General features: G+C 39.2%; 1 protein-coding gene across 3 annotated transcripts in view; it reads left to right on the top strand.

Moving 5' to 3' along the window:
* LOC122801571 overlaps positions 1-14714 on the top strand; it is a 906449-nt gene that overhangs the window by 551051 nt on the left and 340684 nt on the right. For all 3 annotated transcript variants that reach the window (XM_044071011.1, XM_044071013.1, XM_044071012.1), the window contains one exon: positions 13479-13618. In XM_044071011.1, the coding sequence (XP_043926946.1) occupies positions 13479-13618 (140 nt within the window). The remainder of the gene's footprint in view (positions 1-13478; positions 13619-14714) is intronic.

Raw genomic sequence — 14714 nt, 5'->3', positions numbered from 1 at the left:
AAAGGATGCCTTGAAACTCCAAAAACCAAGGACATTCAAGCAAGTTTGACTGACTATTCAAGAGACCTTGTGACCTTCATCGACCCTGGCTTTTTTTCTACTGGAAAATCTAAATCTCCATTTTTCTTTTTAGCAACAGATAGATTCAGAAAATTTATTTCTAAATATCATTTATTAAGGTTACGTATGGAAGTGGAAGGAAATTCCTCCTTTCTAGGGGATTATTCCTCATCCTCTAGATCAGACTCTTTTGTTTCCACATGCTGTCCCAATGAGTGATAGGGCCACTTCATCCTTCCCTAATGGGGAAAGGCTTTTATTCAAGGATGTTCTTAGTGCCAAAGAAAGAAAATGTTTGGAGATCAGTTCTGGATGTTTGTTTCCTCAACCTTTTTGTGACAGTGTGTAAATTCAAAATGATATCACTTCACAACCTGTTAACCACTTCTTCGTCTTTCAAGTTTCCAGGTAACACTGGACTTAAAAGATGCTTATCATCTCATCCCTATTCATCCAGGCTTCAGACGTTTCTTAAGGTTTTGTGTGTCTGACTCACATCAGTTCTCTGCCTTACCCTTGGGACTATCCACTGCATCAAGAGGTTTCACATGGTGTCTACCACCAGTTATAGGCTCACTATAGGCTACAAGGTATCCAGACTTTTCCATATTTAGATGACTTACTTAACTTTCCATTGTCTTTTACAAAGTGTTGGGAATCTGTCACTTTGGTTTTACACAAGCTAGGATTCCAAGAGAATGTTCAAAACTCTTTCTTGACTCCTTCACATGGGGTCTTGTTCCTCGTATATCAAATATACACCTCTATTCAAAGACATTTTCTTGCATAGGAAAAAATAGATCTATTTCAAGGTTTTACATTCAGACTTTGGTCACTGTAAGAGATTCTTTCAGGATTTTGGGTCTCATGGCTTCTATGATTCTCATGATACCCCTGGGAAGACTTCAAATGAGAAAGATACAGTGGTATCTGAAATCTTTTTGGTCAGAGCATATTTAGATGGCTTGCTTATCTTTTCAGAATCTTTTTCAAAGTGTCATGAATTTGTCACTTTGGTGAGAGATCCCTTATACAAGCTGGGATTCCTAGAAAACATTCAAAAAATGTTTCTTGACTCCTTCACACATGGTTGTGTTCCTGGGATATCATATAGACACCTCAGTTCAAAGAGCTTTTCATGCACAGGAAAAAATAAATCTATATCTAGATTTATTTCTAAGGTTTTCCTCTCAGACTTCAGTCACTGTGAGGTACTATCTCAGGATTTTCAGCCTCACAGCTTGAATGATTCTCATGATACCTCCAGCAAGACTCTGCATGAGAAAGATACAGTAGCATCTGAAGTCTCTTTGGTCCCAGCGCCAACACCCTTTATCTTTTCATATCACAATGCTGGGGTTTGTCAGAAGTGTAATCATTTGGTGGAGGCAACAGACATCCTTAAATCCAGACCTCCCCTTCTCCCTCCATGCTCCAAAGCAATAGTCACTACAGGTACCTCAGACTTTGCAGGGGAGCAGTTTTAGGAGGGTTAAACATGCTGGGTGTGTGGGCCACCAAAGAAAGACTCAAACATATGAATAGCAAAGAGATGCTTGCCCTGATCAAAGCAGTCAACTCTCTGAATCATCTTTGGTCCCTGGAACCACTTCAAATTGTTATAGACAATACCACAGTCATGTTGTACATTAACAAGCAGAGGGGTGGGAGGGACCAGAGATCATACCCCTTTTGCAGACTAACCATGTTAGCATGGGATATAGCTTCACGGCACAGTTTCACACTTACAGGCATCTTACATTCTGTCAGAGCAAAATTATGCAGAAGAGACACTGAGCAGGACAAGTGCAGCCGCTCATGAATGGAAACTAAATGGGGGGGGGTTCCAAGATCTGATTCATTCATCACTAGAGAGTTCCTCAAATAGAGTTATTTGCTTCCACTTTGAACAATCAGCAGACAAGGTTCTGTTCCAGGACTCCAGGCAAGAAGATCTGGAAGACAGATACCTTTTCCTTTCATTGGAGAGGAACAGTACTGTATGCTTTTCCAACCTTTCCACTGATGTCCAAAGTACCTCTGAAGATTCAGAAGAAATCTTCAAAGATCATTGTGGTGACTCCCTTCTGGCCTGGGCAACCGTGGTTCTCTCTACTTTTGGAAATGGCCAGGGGCAATTACCACAAGCTTCCTCACAGACTGGATCTACTCTCACAAGAACAGGGGTACTTGATACACCCAGATCCCAGTGAACTTCAGACGACAGGGTCTTAATTTCTTCTAGACATCTGTTTACTGAGGATGTGCAGCACATACTAATGGAGGCAAAAGAAGCCTGTTACTAGAAAATCATATATTAGTAAACAGAAGAGGTTTTCTAGTTGGTGCCAAGAACATAACCAGCACCCATTCAGAGCTAATTATTCTCTGCATCTAATGTTATTTTCGTTTATTCCTGAACTGATGGGTCTTAGAGCTGACACTGGTTCTGACTCAGCCACTTTTACCAGACACAGATCCAGCTTTCGAGTTCCTCCCCTTACCTATAATTTCCAACCCTCCTGCTACGCCTCAGATCTTGTTTGATGCCACATTGTTCAGAAAGTGATTTCTGCTTTTAAAGGATAAGAGATAGCATTATATCCTTTTTGTCAAGTTTTTTCTGCAGTTAGCTTGCTTCCTTCCTCCGTTCTTTGTTCTTGCATGGTACTTATTTCCCTTTCTACCTGTTCTCTTCTCTTTTTCTCCTTTTTCTTTCCTATCCCTTGTTAACTGTTTCTACTTATTCATGGTATTCTCTTTGTACCATTGTTTGTACCCTATCTTTAATTTACCTGCTTTTAGGGTATCCCTTTCATACCATTGCTGGCATTTTCCCTCTTTCTTCTGAAAAAAAAAAGCACAGAAGTTTAATTTTCTTTGTTTTTGGTCATAGAAGTAGTTTAGGTTCTGGTTATGGCTGTCAAACCTACATGTTTTAAAAACTGCACCTGCACCTCTTTTGGGCATAAGATCCCTAACTCACATGCCCACAAGGAGTGTGCATATTGTCTGTGCACTGCCCATTTAGACATGGATTTTTCAATTTGTTCAGGGTTCAGTTCTCATGCCTTAAGTTACAGAAGGAATAAGCTTGTACTAAGGTTTGCTTCCTTCTTCTGCTGTTTCTGTCTCAGCTGGGACTTAAACCCATTCCAGTAAAACAAACAAAGGAAAGCCTGACTTGGCTTCTAAAGAAAAGGAGGCCAGGAAACAGACCCCAGATTGTTCCCCCCCCATTTGGCTCCAGCTTCTGAGCTACTGGCTAAAGTGCCAAAAATCCTTGATCCAACACCTTCTTCATATCCAACTATATCATGACATAAGTCTCTTTGGATCCGGTCTCCTCTTTTTATTCTGGATCTGATATCTCTTTGGCTCCATTCACCTTTTCTACAGGGGACACCTAAAAGATCTTCAAGGCCACCATCTACTACTTCATCCCTTAGGCATTCTAGGAGCTTGTCTGAGGCAGAGGTGGCTAGGATGATTAAGTTTCTCAGGGCTCAGATTCAGATGGGGGTGATTAAGTCTCCATCTCCCATTGGATCAGTGAGCTTGCCCTCATCTCAACATCAAGTTACTTCTCCTTCTCCAACTCTGACTATTCTCTTGAGTCATCTGGCCTCTTCAGAGTAGGAAGACTCTCAGAGCTGAAGTGCTGGCGTTGGCTGTGGTGGTTGGATTTAACTCCAAGGCTGCTGGAGACGTCCTTGCCTCTCTTTAGCATTAGATAGCTAAGCTCTGACACCCTCCTTGAGCTAGGATTCAACTGGGTTACTGAGGTTGGTGCCTGTGGCCTTGGCTTCTATGTGATTGGCTGCTATTTCTCCTGGACCTTCAGCCTTTGAGGTTGTGGAAAGGGCTTTGTCTTTACTCAGAGAAGGAATATATCCTTGTTCTGTTTCGATCCTATCCTCCCTCCACTGTCTGTGAGCACTGATCTCATCATGCCTCAGCCACCCCATACAAGCTTTCAACCAGTCATTCTACAGGACTTCCCACCTTCTTCTGATACTTCCCCAGACTACCCCACTGATGAAATCCCTAGGATGAGAAAGTGCAAAAGGAGGCACATAGATTCCCTTCAGGAATCTGTCACTGAAGACACTGACTTCAATGAAGGGGAAGGAACTCCTGATCTCCACCTGATGATGTCTCCTTGGGAGAGATACTAGAACTCCTTAAACAGAGATGTGGGTGGTCTTCCAGCACCCCTTCCCAAGAAAATTCAGTTTTGCTGGAGACTTTTGGAGCTGACCTGGCTACATCTTGGGTGGGCCCTCTGGCTGATGAGTTAATCAATTTTATCTCATGCCAAGCATGGAATGAACTCAATACAGTGGGACCTATCCCTAAGAACCCCGGCATGTTTCTAGCTCCTCCAAAAGATAAGGCTCACTGGAACAAGGGAGTCCCTGTAGATGCCATGGTGGTGGTGGCAGCCACCAAGAGAGAGCTTGGAGAACAGGGATTGTCTGTCCATCATCCTAATAGAGAGTCAAGGGTGTTGGACAGGTTCGGCATGCTTGTTTATGCCACAGTGACCTATGCCCTTTGATCGCTGAACTATTTGACTCATTTCACCAGGTTACAAAGATATTTGATTAAGGAGCTTTCCATACCTCTTTCAGGGTCCATGTATGTGGATGACCAGAAGAAAGCTTCTTCATAACTAGCCACCCTACTGTCTGTCTACAATGTGTCCATGAAGTTAATCTCTCGTGCTGCTGAGGGTACCCCTAGGGCTGTAGGTTCAGGCAGAGCCATCAGGAGGCATGCAAGGATGTGTTGTGTGATTTTGCAGAGCCCTCCCTTCAAGTCTTCATTCATCCATGCTCTCCTTGATGGATCACCTTTGTTTGGCCCCAAACTTAAAGAAACACTCTACAGAAGTGAATAAGCTGGAAAGACCCTGTTTACCATTGTGAATCATTCTTCTACTCCTCAGAGATCCTTCTGCAGGAATCAGTGATGTAGTAGAAAGGTATGGTTCCCAAGGGCCTTTCCAGGAATCACGAGGAGATGGTTCTTTCAGGGGCAGAGAGGGAACTCTAATGGAAGATGCTGCCCTTGAGGTAGAGGTGGCCTGCAGAACCAGGGTTTTAGAGATACCTTCTCTGATAGACCCTACCAGCACTTCTGAGGGATTACCCGATTGCTGTACTCTGGAGGCAGTTAGGGGGCACTTATCTGTGCACCCAGAAGCATGGTCATCCATCGCGGAAGAAAATCGGTACAGAAAATCATATCCAGAAGTTATTTCATACCATTATCTCAAATTCCACCAATGAAAATGAAAAAAAGATATTTGATATTCCACCCAGTTAGAGAGAGGCAGCAGCCTTGGAAGTAGAAAAGCTTCTATAAAAAAAAAAGGTCATCTAAAAAGTCCCACCAGATCAACAAGAAAATGGAACTTACTTAAGATTCTTTTTAGTGTCAAAGAAAACGGTGGATTTGAGGCCAATTCTGGATCTCAGTTGAGTCAAACGTATACTAAAAAATAGTGGCCCAACTGTCTGAAGCAATAGTCACCACTGATAAAATATCAAATAAAATAAAATAGTACTTCAAATGAGCATACTGCACTTTATTTCAATGCTTTTGTCTCTTGGACTTCTTCAGAACAAATAAATACATTTAAATAAAAACACCCATTTAATAACCATTACAATAAAACAATGAACAAGTTAAGTAATCATTCAAGGGTTGGGAGGATGGCAAAATGGTTAAGGTGTTTACCTTGTAGACACTAGGTGCAGGGTTAGATTCTCACAAGGGGTAATTGGCTAGGCTTAAAATGGCCCACAAGAGTAGCTAGCCTAGTACTAACCTATGAATTAGAAAAACATCATCAGTTGTTTAAACAAGCCTTCTGTCTTTTAAAAAACATTTGATGTTTATCCTCTCATTTAACCCTGGCTTTCTGTCAGGTTTCAATTTAATTTGCCAGTGTGTCTCCCTCTACTCAATGCTGTTTTTAAAATATTCTCCCCTTGAATCTGGATAAACTTATTCTAAAACAGAAAACAAAAACGTTTTGTTGTTCCCACATTCAATAGAATGTTTACACAAAGTGTTGTTCCTGTCTACTTTCTTAATTGCATACTGCTGCTCCCTAATAAATTTTTTTTGGTTGAGTCAAAAGTATGTAAAATACTCAAAGACTCAAAGTTCTGGATGGTCATGTTTCAGTCCATTTTACCCCTTCTACAAAAGGACGACTGGATGTGCTCAACAGATCTTCAAGATGCATACTATCCTATCAAAATGAACAGGTGGTCAAGAAGATACCTGGGCTTCTAGCTGGGAACCAGCCATTACCATTTCAGAACACTGCCCTTTGGTCTCACCACAGCCCCTAGGGTGTTCACCAAATGTATGGCTGTGATAGCAGCTTACCTGAGACTACTGTGATTCCAGGTGTTTCCATATCTAGACGATTGGCTCCTGACTACCACATCCAGGCATCTGTTGGTACAAGCAAGGGGTTACTTGCTCCAGTTATGTTGTTTTTTTTGGCCATCATGGTCAATTACACAAAATCACAGCTTACTCCTTCTTAGACTCTTGAGTTAGTATGGGCTTACCTAGACACAACCAACCAGATAGCTTTGCTTCCTCTGACAAGGGTTCACAATCTCAGGTTTCAGGTCATGAAGGTGATCCCATTTCTCGTTCAACACCAAGACTAGTCCTCCAAGCATTGGGATCAATGGTAGCTGCAGTAGCTCTAGTCCAGTTAGCCAGGTATCATATGTGCGTCCTACAGTGGACTCTTTTCACTACAGTGGTTTATACTTCTACATCCTCTAAGCGACACTGCCAAGATTTTAAAAGTTTACCAGGAATATCTTCTTTGGTGTATTCATTCAAAAGAAGTCGTTCAGGCCCATCTCTTAATTCTCCCTCAGCCGGTAGCCTTAGTAATGACAGACACCTCCCAAATTCGATGTGGGGGAGCATTTCTTGGAAGGGCAGTCCAAGGTGCATGGTCCCTGGAAGAGGTTAATCTGCACATCAGTGTCCTGGAGATGAGAGGTTTTCTACTAGTGTTGCAGGTGTTTCGAGATGTTTTACCTTGAGGATGATTGTGATACTTATGGACAACGTGTCAGTAGTCTGGTTTATTAACAGATAGGGGGAAGCACAACTTATCCTTTATGTCGAGAAGCAATGGGAGTGTGGCAGATGGAAATCTCTTCTGGTCACTTTCTTTTGGCAATGCAAATACTGGAGAAAACCAACATGTTCACAGACAGACTAAGCAGGTCCAGTTTGATGCCTCATGAGTGGTCTATTAAAGAGTGGCAGAAGAGATATTTCATTGATGGGGTCAACCTTGCTGCAATTTGTTTTGCTTCTCTCCTCAACAACAAGTGCAGCAGGTTCTTTGCCCTGGTCCCACCACAGGTGGAGTCACCGAGAGATATTGTGGTCCACGATTGGCCCTCTGGTCTCCTTTTTGCTTAGCTCCTGTTACCATTAATCCCCAAAGTTCTACAGACAGCATCCTGGCTGAAGAGCACAATCATCCTCATTGCACCCTTTTGCCCAAGTCAGGTCTGGTTTCCCTTCTTCTGGCCTCATCTTATTTGTCCTTCTTTGATACTGGATCCACATCCAGATCTTCTGTCTCACCTAGCAGGAATGCAACATCCAGACATCAATGACCTCAACTTAAACTCATGGTTTCTCCAGTTCCAGTGATGGCTAGACAGCCCAGGCTTTCTTCCCCAATTCAACAGATTCCTTTATCCTATCAGCAGCTTTCCACTAGGAAAATTTACAAGAGTAAATGGAAAAGATTTTCAATCTTGGCCCTTAAGGGAGATTTGGATCCTTACTCTGTCCAAAGCAATTCTCAACTTTTTGGTCTCCATTTTTATCAGTAGGGTGATCTACTCTACTATCAGAGTTCAGTTGCCAGCCATTTCAAATTTTTATTTCAGGAGAGAATCATTCTTCCCTGGCTTCCTTCAGATTATGTAAGGCCTTTCTTAAAAGTAAGATTTTACTCAGGCCCCCAGTTAAAGATCCTGTCTCTCCTTGGAATTTGACTATTCTCTTACAGGCTGTTATCTGACCTCCCTTTCAACCTTCCACTAAGACTGATCTTAAGATTTTATCCTGGAAAACATTTTTTTCTGGTTGCTGTTACCTCTACTAGATGAGTATCTGAACTCCAAGCCCTTTCTGCAAGACCTTCATTCTTGATCTTCCATAAAGATAGTCTCTTTATGCACAAACCCATCCTTTCTACCTAAAATAGCTTTTGAACCCAACTTAAATCAGATCATTACTTTACCTGTGTTCTTCCCTAAATTTTCAAACAAAGGAGAATATATGCTGCATCCTCTGGATGTATATAGCCACCTGATGTTTTATTTACACAGAACATGAGAGTTCAGAAAATCTGATCAATTGTTTGTTTCTTTCTCCAAGAACAAATTGGGTAAAGCAGTTTATAAAGTGATTCTAGCCAAATGGTTGACTGATTGTATATCTATTATCTATAAAGAAACAGGTTTAGCTTTACCCAAGCCCCTAAAGCACATTCCATGAGATCTGTAACCAGGTCTTCGGCTTTCTGGTCAAGAGCTTCCATAGATGATATTTGTGTAGCTGCCACTTGGTACAATGCCCACACCTCTATTACTCTTTATAAGTTAGACATACTTTCCAGAAATAGGGCAGCTTTTGGTTACACCGTACTCTGGAATATCCTTTCATGAGGACCACCCAAGGAGGGCTCGGTCCCATCAGTTGAGGAATGAATGAAAATTACAACATCAGGACACAAAAGTTACATACTCACCATAACAATGTATCTGTGTTATCCATTTTTATTCTTCCTCAACTCTTCACCCTCCAACCTTCTTCCCCCTTTCTTAGTAAGGCCTAAGGGATGAATTTATGGAACTCACCTGTTCCTGCTTTGAGCTCCAGCCTTTCTGTATATTATTATCTTGTGTCTTTTTTATAGTATAATATGTTGTACTTGTAACTGTTAGGGCAGCAAACTCGATCTGAGGTGTACTGGAAGAATGGGAATTATGGGTAAAGGGAGGGGCTTGAAAGCTAGATCCATGAGTCTGATAAAAGCAACCGAGTCTGATCTGGTGTCAGAGCTGGGACCCATCAGTTGAGGATGAATGAATTAGACAACACAGATGCATCGTTATGGTGGATATATAACTTTTGTTTATACATTTTCTTCATATCCCCTTAAATGCAACAGTATGATTTGGCACTGATGTATTCTTGTATCTTAGGTAAATGTATATATACATATATATATATATATATATATATATATATATATATATATATATATATATATATATATATTAATGTAGTTTGGAACTGAACTGGAAGCAGAATAATGTGAAACATTTTGTAGCTGTTACTTTGACATTATTTTTATTAAAAGCTGTTTGTATGATATTTATTGTTATCCTAAAGGAAAAATGTACTAGAGCATCTTGAAACATCAATGGTATCAATGATACTTTATCATTACGAAGCGAGTATATAATAAATTGTTGTATCATTAAAGTATTACTAGTCATTGGTCATACAGTTACATATGCATTAACCAAGAAATGCTTCTAACTTCCATTATAATGCAGCACTAAAGCTTTTACTGATGTGTAAGCATATATTCCCTTTTCTCTACTCTTTCTTGAGTCATTTACTTAGCTGTTATTAAAAGTTGTCAGCAAATATAAGCTACAAGTGGCTTTTGTTGTCTATTTATAACAGTCGTTGCCTTAGTAGACCCTTCTTTGGGATGGGGAATAAATGAGTCTCCCCCTCGGAAAAGAGGCTAGTAGCCTAGTGGGACTAACCCGGTCAACAAAGGAAAAATTAAATAAATAAAATAAAATGGTTGCACCATTGGTAGGTATGGTTTCATCGTAAACTATGCACTTCTCTATCTGTGCTAATATGGTATAAGTTAGCAGCCTTAATGCATTTTTCTGGCATGTTCTATATCTTAGAATACATGAAGTGTGTTAATTAACATAATTAACATAGTAGGTATTAGAACTTCTATATCTTCCTGTAGATTTATTGAGTGAAACCCTTATGAATGTTGTGATTTGTTTACCTTTACATGCCTCCTATTAACACTTTGAATGTGACATATGAAGCTTTGCCAAAATCTATCCATCTTTCGTTAAAAAAGTATAGAAAGAATCCATTCATTTTATCTGAACCACACTGATGATTGTTGTCGTTATGGCTCAGATTGCCTGTGCAGCTCCTCTCTCTCATTGACTTGACTGTGGAGGCATTGAGACAGTGATAGGCTTCCTTGGGCTCACATTTGACCAATAGCAGGAGTGTTTAGAACCTAAATGATTCTGCTGAAGTCTGTTTCAACACCAGGAAGTAGCAGAATGAAAGTAGCCACCCAGCAGAAGTACATTTTACTGCTGTGTGTTTCATATATCATGCCACATGTTTCTCACATCTCTACAAAAGGTTTGAAACCCTTGGTATATGAAACACATACAGAGCAATGTGAGATGCTGACTGCAAACTGGACAAGAATGAGTCATTTCCCAGCCATGGTGCAGTTTGTGTGTGTGTGTGTGTGTGTGTGTGTGTGTGTGTGTGTGTGTGTGTGTGTGTGTGTGTGTGTGTGTGTGTGAATGTGACTGCATGACTGCCCTCTGTATGCTTGTGTGTGTGTGAGAATGTGGCTGCATGACTGTAGTGTATGTGTGTGTGTGAATGTGGTTACTGTGTCTGCTACGTGTGTGCGTGTGAATGTGACTGCTATACCTACTGTTTGTATATGTGCATGTGCGGTGCGCATGTGTGCACAGTGGCATTGCTTTGTGTGTGAGTAGTTGAGGGGCAAACTGCTGTTACCCTTACTATGAGACATGGGTCCCAGAATGCTGGTGTATAAGCAGAAATGGGCAGAACCAGTGTCTAGCATTGTACTACCTTTGCGCTGAATAACATGAAGTCATTAGAATCTGGGTTGCAGTTCTGCCATTACTATTACTACAGCAGGAGAGAGTCATTACTACCTCCCCACATGAGGAATGCATAGTATTGCAATACTGCTTTAGTTGGCAGATTGGGTTACTATGCAGTTTATGGCTCAGTACCATAAAGAGTAGACATATCATGTGGCTGTTAATATCATAACTTAAGGTTTGGGTATTACTGTTGCTGCTACTTTTATCAGTCCTAAACTTGAGGCTTACTTGATAGGTGGTCTGAAGTTTTATAGTTGTCACCAACTGTATGACAATTTAATAGTACAGTTTTTGTCATGACATCGTGAGACACTGTTGTCTGTAATTAGTGGTGGAACATCGTAGTGTTGGTGTTACCGCTAAAATATGGGTTCTATTATGCTGCCTCTAGTATCACTGAGGAGTTGGAGCTAGAGCTCTGCTGTCCCTACTCCTACATCTGAGGTTGTCCTTTTCTGTTTTTCATGCAAGAACTGATATAGTTATTCAGAAAACAATAACATGTTCAAATGCATATTAGCCAGGAATTGAAATAAAAGCTGGAGAATTGCATTGGTGAAAATGTGTTGTGTTTTACTGACTGTGATAGCATTTTGCTACACAGAAGGCCGGACATTGCTCTATTTGTCACAGTAAATCTGTCTCTGCCTATCATTTTTTTTATTCCTGCTCATATCATTAGCACCTCCTCTGTTTTAAGAATCTCAACACGATAGTCATTTGTTTATTTAAAATGTGCCGTCCTAATGTCTGGAACCCTTACACTGGGCACTTTCTTTTGGTCTGCCAGAATGCTAAACTTGAAGAAATGGTTTTCACCCAGAAAATTGTCCACAGCAGAGGCAGCATCTGTCATAAGGGCTTAAGATAACATAGCAAAAGCCCACACTGAAAGTATTACACATATTAGCAGGCTTAGAAATTCCACAGTATTTATTTAGTTTATGCATGTTTTATTACTACTTAAGTGTAAGTAATCTGTTATGGCATCTGCTTAATTATACAGATTAGGATCTGAAAAAGAAGCACGCCTTACTGATACTCTTATAACAGTCAGTCTCTCATTTCTGCCAATTTTTCTTGTATTTGTACTTTACAAAATGTGTCTAATAATAATTTAGAAAGAAATAAACCAAATGCATAATATATTTGTTATAAATGAATGTGAATTCTGGGGTAGTTTTCAACAATTGTGTAACTTTCCTGGCTATAAATGGAAGAATTGGTCCAATCTGTATTTGAACTTGTAACAATTAAATGTCCAAACAAATCACTCAAACACTCATATGCTGGAGAAGGACTGACACTTGCTCTTAATAATAAAATGCATAAAAATGCTAAGAAATTATATTTCATATTCTTCCTTAGTTTGTAAAATATGTCTCATCTGTTCAGTTAATGAAGGTCAGCATTTCATTACATTTTGTAACACTGCAGTTTTCTTTTATTTTTCCAAATATATTTTATTGCATTTTCTTCTTTTTTAATACAATAAAAAGAATAAAACAGAAATATATAAGGACAATATACATGGAATATCAGTTTGCAATAAGCATAATAAGATATACAGAACATATACCATCAATGTTCAATTATCAGTATGCAGAATTAACTATAACATTCAAACGGTTCAAATTAAATTGTAAGACAAAGTATACTCTGAGATATTTTAATCATAATAGAATCTGACATTAAAACAGTTTCATCAAGATATTCTACCTTCCTAACTTAAATTGTATCTTGTACTATGTACACTATACACAGTTGATATCATCCCGAAATGTTCATTATATTTACACTTCCTAGACCTTTCCAATTTTAAGATGGGTACAAGTTTTGCAATATTTATTTTCTTTTATTTTTCCTTATTTACTTAGAGTAATAATGATGGTGTAGTCCCTTGTTCATAAACCAGTTTTACCTTAAGATTTCTATAAGTGTTTTCCAATATTTATGATAATAGGATAGTTTTTTTTTGGCTTCTTGTAATTAGTTTGCTGGGTAATATGCATTTTATAGCCGTTCCTTAAATTCTTCCCATGTAATTTTAGTTCTATCTAACCAATTTTGAGCTATGTTATGATTTCATCATTGCACACAATGTTACTATGATGTGTTTGTTTTCATATGAAAAGTTGGTGGGGAATACATGTAATATTGCAATTTCCCATGACAGGGTAGATTTAGCGTATACCTTTTTTTTTCTAACTTGGTTCTTAACGAACACCATAATTTGTAAACATTCTTACAGCTCCAAAAAACATTCTGCAGTTTTCTGTAAAATATTTCTGAAGAAAGTTCACCATTAGTTGATTCCATATCCATTGATTTATAGAGATGTAATAACAATAATTTTCAGTGTTTTAAAATGAGACAGTAATTACTTTTACTCTTTGTACCTCTTTCCTCACATAGTGAACTGTACCTTAATGGGAATTACTTACAATGTGAGGGGAGTATGGAACTCATCAGACCACTTGTTGATAGCCTTGAAAAACAAGAGCAAAAGTCGCTTTATGAATCAGGACACATCATTGTCAAACATTTTTTGGAAGGTATGTTTTATATCTGTTGGCGTGTTGAATATACACATGAAACACTGAACAAGACTATATCATGTAGCTAACTAGAACTGCGCTTTATCCAGAATCAAGTACCAGCTTATCCTTGCTGCATCATTACTGATGTGGCATCACTGCAGTAGCACTGTTAACAGTCAGTTTGATGGTGCACTATCAATTTTAAATCTGACAAATGAGGTAATATTAACTGCCAGTTTGTTTATTCATAATATTGTGGATGTGAACTTCATCAAGTTACATTCATCTAAATCTCCCACCCTTAGAGTAGAAAGCAAAAACATTGTAGTCAGAAGCTTCTGCTTCTGTTTACTGCTAGTTCGTTTCAAAAACCTTTACTTGCCTTTTCTAGAGCAGACCTTCTTGTGTAGTTCATTCTTCCATTGTTTTCAGATGCATAATGAAAAGAAGTGTCCGTTTAAGTCAGAAGGCTACTAATAAGCTTCACTCTGTAGCCAAGAGTTTGATTCCCTCAGTTGTTTTCACTTGCATACTTTATGGCCATGAGCAAGTCACTTAACTAGAAGTGCCTTTCTCCTGAGGTATTCATGAAAAGAAGCATTAGTTTCATATGAGCTTACTCAGTTAAGAAATGAATAAAACAAAAATCTAAGCCTAGTATTTTTGACCAGCAATTTCATACATTTTTGCTCTACTTACATTATAAAGTTAGATTAGTGACTTTGGGATTGGGGTTGGCATAATGGTTAAGATGCTTACCGCACAAAGACAACCTACAGGGTTTGATTCTCACCTTTGAGGGGAAGTTGGCTAGGTTTAAAATGGCTCACAAGGGCAGCTGGCCTAGTACATACCTATCAACCTAAGTAAGAACCGAAATTATAAGAGACAGTGTACTATAGTGATATGTTTCTGTCATGTTCGGCAAGGTCATCGAAAGTACAGTCTTACTGTCCTTTTGAGAAAGTTTATATGCCAGACATAGGCATACATATGTGTGGACATTTATTTTGTTTTTGAGATGCACTGTCAATAAATTAACATGTATTAAAAATGCTGCATTTCCTAAGGATATGTATTTGATAGCTCTGTGGTACCACAAGCTTGGAAA

The sequence above is a fragment of the Protopterus annectens genome, chromosome 5.part0, assembly GCF_019279795.1.
Source record: "Protopterus annectens isolate FY-2018-M chromosome 5.part0, PAN1.0, whole genome shotgun sequence".
NCBI lineage: Eukaryota > Metazoa > Chordata > Ceratodontiformes > Protopteridae > Protopterus > Protopterus annectens.
The sequence above is the reverse complement of the archived record's forward strand: the minus strand, read 5'-3'. Positions and strand labels throughout refer to the sequence as shown.